The following is a 10,783-nucleotide window of genomic DNA, read 5'->3' as shown; positions in this document are numbered from 1 at the left end:
TAAAAGAAATACATAAAAATGGGTTGACTTCTCTACACAATTCGATATTCCTGTGTGTCCCTTATGACATAAGTTGCTCATTTTTTACTTGTTTTCAAAGATCATCTCAATCAACCCATAATTTAGACCCTACCTTGCATACCTGTAATGCCTGAGTGCAGAATTGTGGGCATCAATCTCTATACATTTGGTTGGCATTTGAGAATGGTAGAATACACGAGGCACCGTCTCAGTAAATTTAAATGGACTTTGAAGAATTCTCTTTAAAGGGCAGATTCTGGTATCATCCTCATCATTATTATTATTATTATTAAAAAACTTTGTTTTTGTTAGGGTTATTTGTCTCATCTATAACAATAGCTAATAAGGGTTATAGCAATGTAAGAGGAAAGTTGTTCATAGAACATGTACCATAATGTACAGAACATACAGGTAATCTGGCCTAAGGAGCACGCTCTAGGACTCCTTACTTGAATTTCATTAGTTATATACTGGATATGACATCTTTAGTGATCTTTGAATAGCTCCATAACATGCTATTATATAATAATTTGTCTTTGAGAGTCAAGTTAGGAACACATTGAGGACTCCGTTTTTAGTTATTCCAAATCAAAACTATTTTTGTCCCAGACTTAAGATGATGACAGCACACATTATAGTCAGTTGCTGTATTCCCCTCACAAACACTTGGTGCATCAACTAATTCAGCATGTCTGAAATAATAAACAGAGGTATACGAAAGTTTTCACTTTGAATTTTAAAGCGGAGAGTGGCTAAATAAAAAATGAATTCATTTAAAGAATTTAATCTCCATCATGTTTTATGCATTATGTTGACTGAATGGTTTCACACTTTCAATTATGTGGCTTAACTCATTAGATATATGCTAGTAAATTATCTAGATGGCCAAATATTTGTTTTTTAATGTTTCTGTATATTAGGCACAACTAGCAGGTAATTTGTGCTACCACAATAGCAATCAAATGAATGATACTTGAGGCAACCTCACATGGTACCTGGATCAGTAGCAGCAATTGGGAATTAGGAGTGGGTGGGGAATGTAGACAACAAAAAGTACCCGGGTTTGTGCGATATAGCGGGTGGGAGTGGGGTATTAAAATTGAAAAAAGCCACAAAATGGTAAGTTTCTTAATGCTTTCTGAGCGAATTTCCACAGAGAGGTAAAGGTTGACAGTTTACCAATTTAAGTGTGGTAATAACAGTTTTTGAGATTTTGATTCACTACTATGCAATAAAACTTTCACCAAAAGAACAATATTACTCATGTATTACAATTAAATAGAAGTACGGCATGATTATACAATTCAAAATTGTATAGCATTTGCTATAACTAGATCTGAAACTAACAGACACTAAAGAGACTGCCAGACTGATGAATGCATGCGGCAAGCTGGTGAATCATATCTCAAGTGTCCATGACCTTGGCAAAAAATTATACCCCTGCTATCCATCCCCAAAGCACATGCGAATTGTCCACTACTTGCTGTGGCACTATACAAATCGGTGGTTAGTTGCAACAAACATTTTGTGCCTATTTCCACTAATAAGTTTGTTAATAATAATTAAAGAAAATAATGAGCTGATAAGACAACAAGGCTTCTAAAAATTTCTTGTTTTAATAATTCATAGTTTCAGCCGGATAAAATGGAATAAAATGTAATGTTTTCTCAACAAAGTGCGTGGCAACTGCCCTTCCCCCCTCGCCCCTCCTCCCTAATTGCCGCAACTGACCTGGATAACTTTTCACCACTTAAAGAAAAAGATTTTCTAATCTGACTCACTCTCAAAAGTGTTCCCAGCATTATTACTTTTGTATCAACGATTTTATTTCCTTTCGTACAACTCTGTTTTAGGCAAATACTTAATTTTCGATTAACATGGCTGTTTTACAGCTTTGTATAAAAATAAAGTTGGCTCTTCTATTATTTTCATCAGTTCATGGTAGTATCTCTAATTAACACTTGACTGTAATGAGCAAATGATGGCTTAATAACTGTTGTACCAAGTGCAGGGGATAAATAGTTCATCATACACATGTAACCTCAGCAAGTCATCCTGAGCTCTGCCTTAAAGTACACACAAATAATCACACCTACATGCTTATTGATATCCTAGGTTTAGAAGAGCCCAATTTCCATTACAAGAATTTTTAACCCTTCCAAAGTGATTATGAAGGTGTGCCAAATACAATATGCTAGCATATCCTTTATGAAGAAGAGTGGAATACTGTAGTTAACAAATATATACCTTTTAACTTACCACTTCTGCTCTTAAGAGCAACCATTTCATGGTTCAATGCTCACATATCTGTGTGTCTCAGAGAATGTTTATTTTCAGTCTAAAGGCAAAAACGTTTTGGTTAGAGACTAAAAATATGTTTAAGGTCCCTATATTTCTTATTAATAAGGATTTCTAATACCAAACACTTCCTCTAGTTTGTGTTACTTTCTATGAAAATATTCATCAGTATAAAGTTACTTTGTATAATAATCCTAAATACCGTTTAACTAGATCTGAAAAGAACATTAGAATAATCTGTTTCGAATCTACACTTCAGTATTTCATTGAACCATTTTATGTAATCATTATTACAAAGATCAAAATATAGACCTCTCAGCTAATATCAGTGTTGGTATCCAACCTAACAGTTTGACTTGGGACGTTATTCTGGAAGAACTGTTCCATACATCACACAATAAGCAATACTGCACTGTAGACACCACTCACTGGTCAAGTCGAAGACTTCGCACTACACGTGGAGAGCCGTGGTGAGCGGAAAACAGTATGCTGAAGAGTCCGTTTCCATTTGTCCTGGGTATCACGAAGTTTTAAAAGCCATGTTTGCTGTGGAGGAACATATATTAATTAGTTTATGGTTAATTTATAGCAACAAAATATTTATTTCTCTGAACTCAAAATGGTCATAGCGGAGAGTGATGTCCTAGAGATTGACATCAAACAGGAAAATGCATTATCTGGAAAAAGATCATTTATCAGGAAAACTATAGCATGTTAGTCTCTGCTAGGCATGGGTAAATTTCATGCTTGTGATAATTAGAGGTACCTATTAGCCATTTGAAGGAGCAGATACGAATAAGGTTTAGGGCAGTGAGTTATGGAGCTATGAGAGTCAACAGCAAAGATACAATATGAGAATGACTGAGGTATGAGTGGTGCTAGTAACACTATTCCTCTTGAAGCCAGTTCCTGTGATGAATGGTGTGAAGGTGTTGCTCATAGAGCTGGTTGGTGTGTTCATCTTAGTGAGCTTGGTAGACTGAAAGGCAATGGCACCTTCTGACTTGGTAAGAAAAGCAATGTGAAACTACCTGACTCGTCTTTTCCCTAGCATGCCTTTTTAGTGATACCTAGGCTGTCTACGAAGGTGACGGTGGAGACATTAGAGACAATGTCAAAAAACTCAAATTGTCTTTGCAAATTTAGGCTATTATGTCCACCTCTGTGGTGTTGTGGTTAGTATGATAAGCTGCCACCCCCCGGAGGCCCGGGTTTGATTCCCGGCTCTGCCACGAAATTTGAAAAGTGGTACGAGGGCTGGAATGGGGTCCACTCAGCCTCTGGAGGTCAACCGAGTAGAGGTGGGTTTGATTCCCACCTCAGCCATCCTGGAAGTGGTTTTCTGTGGTTTCCCCCACTTCTCCTCCAGGCAAATGCTGGGATGGTACCTAATTTAAGGTCACGGCCGCTTCCTTCCCTCTTCCTTGTCTATCGCTTCCAACCTTCCCATTCCTCCTGCAGGGCCCCTGTTCAGCATAGCAGGTGAGGCCGCCTGGGCTGAGGTAATGGTCATCCTCCCCAGTTGTATCCCCCAACCCAATGTCTCATGCTCCAGGACACTGCCCTTGAGGTGGTAGAGGTGGGATCCCTGGCTGTGTCCGAGGGAAAAACCAACCCTGGAGGGTAAGCAGATTAAGAAAGAAAGAAAGAAACAATTTAGGCTATTATACTATAAATATAAGAGAAGAAAGCAGTTGCCTTCACTTCTTTATATTCCATAACAGTTGCTTATTCTTCCTTCTGGGATTCAGGGCTCTTCAAATGTAAACATTGAAATATTCAAGCTCTTTAAGATTTTTCAATCGTGAAACTACTGGTTTTTTGCCCCATGCTCATCAGTTGAATTGCCACATCTTTCCAAGGCACTGGCGGCTAGTGCACTGTTGAGACACCACTGCAGGCTTCCTTCGCAGGACAATGCGGTGACAGAACATTAGGAGAGATATGTACCTCCATTTTCATAACACTCATAATCAATTACTTTTTTTTACAAGGTGCTTTACATTGCACCAACACAGATAGGTTTTACGGTGACAATCGTCAATGAAATTAAATTATGGTCACTTTCTGGGAACCTAAATTTTTATGTAAAAGCCAAAGGCAAGCATTTATATATGTGGAGGTACATAGCCTAAAAAGCTTGAATATTTTAAAACTCGCAGTCAATGAAATTAAAATATGGCTTCTTTTCTGGAACTTAATTTTTGATAATTCATACATTGTTACAATCTTTCTTTTTACATGGATTTTGGTGTATCCATCTCCTGGATAGTTGAATACAGTTGAACCTGAGTTATTTGTTTATCAAGGTGAAGAGCAGATTGTACGTATTACTAAGAACAACTTACAAATCAGGTTTAGATATTATGTCATATACCCTAATTATTGAAATAACTTTATCTGTTTTCAGATATAAGGTTAAAGGCAGGTTATTTTAGAGATATAAGTTAACAACATAATATGTACTGATGGTTCTTTTAATATATTACATCTGCAACATTATTAATCAACATTTTTGATTTTGCACCCATGTTCTCAAAATTTGTCTAAAATAGTAATTCTTTTACTAATAACTGCACAAAGTGTGGTATAAGCAACTCCAAAATATCCAGCTATTTCAATTTTAGTGATATAAATTTCACTTTGTTATCCAGCGAGTAATTTTCCCTTTTTCTGTTTTCTATGGCCGACTGACAGCAATATAAAATTTCTAATGATAGAACCATAGTTTTTATTACTCATTGTGACAAATGTCAGCTGTCAGCATCATTTTATTGTGTCTTGTATAATTAATCTGCATACAGTTAAAACGGAAGTGTGTCCTGTCCTGAACACGTGCCTTGTAATCTTTCTACTTTAGCTTTATGCCACGTGGTCGCTTCCCATGACCTTCACTGTACCACTGCACTGCACCCTTCCGATATCTGCTGCTAAAGTCCCACTGCGAACAATGCCAAATCTAATGGCCGCATTTTAAACTCACTTGTATTTCGGTAACATCTGCAAATTCAAAGGTCTACAGCATAATTTGAACTCCATTACGTGCAAATGAACTGTATTCCACAAACAGGTGTCTGGCTCATAATGTTTCTCTTTTAGTTAAAAGTAGTGTGGTCACTTCCCATGACATTCATTACAGTACCGCACCGCATCCCTCTGACATCTGCAGCTAAAAGTCCCATCACCAACAGAGATACTTTAATACATCATATTTCTGATTCACCTGTGTTTTGATCAGAGGAATTGCATATGTCAGTGACATTATTTTAATTTATTACTTACAAATAAACTGCATTTAATGAAAATTAATACACATAACACCAAATTATGTATAAATGGGTGAAGTTTACGTAACATGTTTTTATGTTATAATTCGCCGTGATTTACAGAAATGTATGTATAAAACAGAATTATGCAGAACGAGTTATGTATAATCCAGTCTCAACTGTACTTACAAATTCAGCTTGCTCTTCTGCTGAGCATGGTGAGAACACCCTCATTTTTAGCTAGATGGTGGTGAGAATCTGCATAGATATGGCAGTTTCTTTGGATAGGCATGCAGTAGTAGACAGAACGTCCTAGAAAAATGTTTATATTTTTTCCTCATTATAACCTCCAAGAAAGGTAGGCACACATTCAACTCCATATTCATGATAAATTTCATTGACTGATGCTGCTGATTTAGGTGGTGGAAAAGTTTTTAAAACAATACTAAATTTGAATGAATTATGGAATTAAGGTAGGACAAGTATTTAGTATAAAGGTGATAATTTATCTCCAAAAGTTTCTAAAGGCTATTTAGTCACTTATTTGTCTACCTTATGCAGACATACACAGTATTAATTTCTGAAATGTAAATTAATTAGTTTCAAATCTACAGATCTCTGATCTTGCAGTAGAAAGTTATTCACACTTAACTGTATCCACAGCCTAGTCCTTTCGCTCCTCCACTTGTGTCATTCTTCCAAGACCTAGCCATGCTCAAGTGCTGTTATCTTTGGTGATTGATACTCTCCATTTTACCTCATTGTTTATAAATCAGTTTGTATATTTCAGATGAAAATATTAGAGGTCCTGTATAGTACTCAGGTGGGGAGGGGAGCAGAATAAAACTTAGAATGAAAAAGAAGGTTTCGTACAGTGCCTGAGCACTTGCTGTGAAATGTCTTGGGTGAACAACTTATCATTCCCTAGAGCTCAAAACTTATTATCAATAAACAGCAAAGACGTTCTAACCTTTAGTTGGTCTGTTGGTGCCTGGAACGTGTGGATAGTTACAACTTGCTGGAATCGATTTAAACTCACTAATACAAAGGCCGTATCCAATCTGCAGCTGGCACTCTCCGAGACTGTTATGTCATGGATGAAGAAGCGATCCAGAGAGAGAGGCTGCTTGTATACAATGTACCGCATGGATGACTCATTTGTCGATGAGCCTCTGCTACAGGAACTTGCCCAGTTCTCTGACAAGGAGGATTTCTATATGTGAAAGAAGGAATGAATATGTTAATACAGTAAACAGTAAAAGCCAGCTATAACACAGATTCAGTAACTGGGCAGTGGCAGTCTGTAAAAATAAATTCAGGCTAGTATTAACATACTTTGGTGTAAATAAAACATACATCATACATCATCATTATAGACTGTTATGCCTTTCAGCATTCAGTCTGCAAGCGTCTGTGAATTTACTAAACGCCGCCAGAATCCTCGATTTTCAACTAGTGTTGTGGCCTCATTTAGTTCTATACCTCTTATCTTTAAATCGTTAGAAACCGAGTCTAACCATCGTCGTCTTGGTCTCCCTCTACTTCTCTTACCTTCCATAGCAGAGTCCATTATTCTCCTAAGTAACCTATCCTCCTCCATTCGCCTCACATGACCCCACCACCGAACCCGGTTTATGCGTACAGCTTCATCAATTGAGTTCATTCCTAAGTTAGCCTTTATATCCTCATTCCGAGTACCCTCCTGCCATTGTTCCCACATGTTTGTACCAGCAATCATTCTTCCTACTTTCTTGTCTGTTACTTCTAACTTATGAATAAGATATCCTCAGTCCACCCAACTTTCGCTCCCGTAAAGCGAAGTTGGTCTGAAAACAGACCGATGTAAAGATAGTTTCGTCTGGGAGCTCACTTCCTTCTTACAGAATACTGCTGATCGCAACTGCGAGCTCACTGCATTAGCTTTACTACATCTTGATTCAATCTCACTTACTATATTACCATCCTGGGAGAACACACAACCTAAATACTTGAAATTATCGACCTGTTCTAGCTTTGTATCACCAATCTGACATTCAATTCTGTTGAATTTCTTACCTACTGACATCAATTTAGTCTTCGAGAGGCTAATTTGCATACCATACTCATTGCACCTATTTTCAAGTTCCAAGATATTAGACTGCAGGCTTTCGGCACAGTCTGCCATTAAAACCAAGTCGTCAGCATAGGCCAAAATGCTTACAAGGTTTCCACCTAACTGAATCCCTCTCTGCCATTTTATACCTTTCAGCTGATGATCCATGTAGATTACGAACAGCAAAGGTGAAAGATTACAGCCTTGTCTAACCCCTGTAAGTACCCTGAACCAAGAACTCATTCTACCATCAATTCTCACTGAAGCCCAATTGTCAACATAAATGCCTTTGATTGATTTTAATAACCTACCTTTAATTCCATAGTTCCCCAGTATAGTGAACATCTTTTCCCTCGGTACCCTCTCATATGCTTTCTCTAGATCTAGGAAACATAAACACAACTGCCTATTCCTCTCGTAGCATTTTTCAATTACCTGGTGCATACTGAAAATCTGATCCTGACAGCCTCTCTGTGGTCTGAAACCACACTGGTTTTCATCCAACTTCCTCTCAACGACTGATCGCACCCTCCCTTCCAAGATGCCAGTGAATACTTTGCCTGGTATACTAATCAATGAGATACCTCGATAGTTGTTGCAATCCTTCCTGTTCCCTTGCTTATAGATAGGTGCAATTACTGCTTTTGTCCAATCTGAAGGTACCTTACCAACACTCCACGCTAATTTTACTACTCTATGAAGCCATTTCATCCCTGCCTTCCCACTTTACTTCACCATTTCAGGTCTAATTTCATCTATTCCTGCTGCCTTATGACAATGGAGTTTATTTACCATCCTTTCCACTTCCTTAAGCATAATTTCACCAACATTTTCCTCCCCCCATGAGCTTGGCTGTTTGCAACACCACCAGGATGGTTTCCTTTTACATTGAGAAGATGTTCAAAATATTCCCTCCACCTCTCCAGTGATTCCCTGGGATCTATTATGAGCTCACCTGAATTACTCAAAACACTGTTCATTTCCTTTTTCCCTCCCTTCCTAAGATTCTTTATTACTGTCCAGAAAGGTTTCCCTGCTGCTTGACCTATCCTTTCCAGGTTATTACCAAAATGTTCCCATGATTTCTTTTTGGATTCAACTATTTGTTTCGCTCTGTTTCTTTCAACTACGTACAAATCCCTGTCTGCCTCGGCCCTTGTTTGGAGCCATTTCTGATAAGCCTTCTTTTTACGTTTTACAGGCTGCTCTCACTTCATCATTCCACCAAGATGTTTGCCTTTTCCCATCTTTACACACAGTTGTTCCTAGGCATTCCCTTGCTGTCTCTACTACAGCATCCCTGTATGCCATCCATTCACTTTCTATATCCTGAACCTGCTTACTGTCTACTGTTTGAAACTTCTCACTAATCATATCCATGTACTTCTGTCTAATTTCCTCGTACTGGAGATTTTCTACCCTTATTCGTTTGCAGACAGATTTCACTTTCTCTACCCTAGGCCTAGAGATACCTAGTTCCCAACAGATCAGATAGTGGTCTGTATCATCGAAAAATCCACAGAAAACTCGTACATTCCTAACAGATTTCCTGAATTCAAATTCTGTTAAGATATAGTCTATTATGAACCTGGTACCCCTAGCCTCCCGTGTTTAGCGGTGAATAGCCTTATGCTTGAAGAATGTATTCGTAACAGCTAAACCCATACTAGCACAGAAGTCCAGCAAACGCTTCCCATTCCCATTAGCTTCCATATCTTCCCCACATTTACCAATCACCCTTTCATATCCTTCAGTTCTATTCCCAACTCTCTCATTGAAATCGCCCATTAGCACTATTCTATCCTTGCTGTTGACCCTGACCACTATGTCACTCAATGCTTCATAAAACTTGTGAACTTCATCCTGATCTGCACCCTCACATGGTGAATACACGGACACAATTCTTGTCCTAATTCCTCCAACTGACAAATCTATCCACATCATTCGCTCATTTATGTGCCTAACAGAAACTATGTTGCGTGCAATGGTATTTCTGATAAAGAGCCCTACCCCAGACTCTGCCCTTCCCTTTCTAACACCCGTCAAGTACACTTTATAATCTCCTATCTCTTCCTCGTTATCTCCCCTTATCCGAATATCTCTTACTCCTGGCACATCCAGATGCATCCTCTTTGCTGACTCAGCCAGTTCTACCTTCTTTCTTCCATAAGCCCCATTAATATTGATAGCTCCCCATCGAATTCCATTTCGTTCGCCAAGTTGTTTCCAAGGAGTCCCTCGCCTGTCAAATGGGAGTGGGACTACATTGCTCCCATAGGTCCGAGGCTTGCTTAAAATGTTCTGAGCTCGGTAAATACATGAAGCAGGATGCTACCCTACTTACACATAGTCCAAGTGAGGATCTCTCCTCTAACGGGTTATGGACCACCGGTGAATTGTATAGTCCTAGCCGCCTGAGCACAAGGAGGGCCATGACTCAGAATGTGTCCGAGATGCCCACTCCCATTCCATAGCAACTGGTATCCCGACTCTCAGGACCACTTACTAGGCCACTCAGCCGTTGCCCATGGTTCACAAACTAGGACGTGACTACAGTAACCCACAAACATGAACCAATGTAAATAAAATAATGTAATAATAAACTAACACATCTAATTAGCATGAGTGTTAATTGATTTAGTCAAAGATCGAGTGCACAAAACATTTGGAAGTTTACCTTTACCCCTAGACAATGGATACAGATTATTTGTAACATTAACATGGGGTGCGATGTCTCTGTGACTACTTAAGGCTTGGTTTTTCAGGCCTGATGCATGTGAGCTCCACAGCTTGCTGCCTGCGTGCTACTTTCGGAAGAGGATATGGAAGGGCCTGTGCTTTCTTTGCGGGGATGACCATGAAATCTTCAAGAATAAGAAAACTGAGGGAGCCTACAATAATTGTGTTCACCATCTAATATACAGTGAAAATAGATTCAGAAGTTACTTTTCAGACTCCAGGGACTTTTACCACAGGATTCTGCATTTCATTAAAGAAGGTGTTAGCACGGAGCAAAGGAACAGATATGGATATAGTGAATTGAAACTTGGTCACTCAGTTTCGCATCCATTTCATTAGTCAAACTCATCTTGATGCTGGATGAAGA

The 10,783-nt window shown here is 38.7% G+C and overlaps 1 protein-coding gene across 1 annotated transcript in view; it reads right to left on the bottom strand.

The window, feature by feature from the left end:
- Nucleotides 1-1,084: 1,084 nt before the first annotated feature.
- LOC136863663 (rho guanine nucleotide exchange factor 11) overlaps nt 1,085-10,783 on the bottom strand; it is a 673,199-nt gene continuing 663,500 nt past the window's right edge. The window contains exons 15-16 of the mRNA XM_068226029.1: nt 6,556-6,798; nt 1,085-2,865 (exon numbers count right to left, since the gene is read on the bottom strand). Of these exons, the coding sequence (XP_068082130.1) occupies nt 2,752-2,865; nt 6,556-6,798 (357 nt within the window). The 3' untranslated portion in view covers nt 1,085-2,751. The remainder of the gene's footprint in view (nt 2,866-6,555; nt 6,799-10,783) is intronic.

The sequence above is a fragment of the Anabrus simplex genome, chromosome 2 (genome assembly GCF_040414725.1).
Source record: "Anabrus simplex isolate iqAnaSimp1 chromosome 2, ASM4041472v1, whole genome shotgun sequence".
Lineage (NCBI taxonomy): Eukaryota > Metazoa > Arthropoda > Insecta > Orthoptera > Tettigoniidae > Anabrus > Anabrus simplex.
Note: the sequence above shows the minus strand (reverse complement) of the source record. Positions and strands in the feature narration are given on the sequence as shown.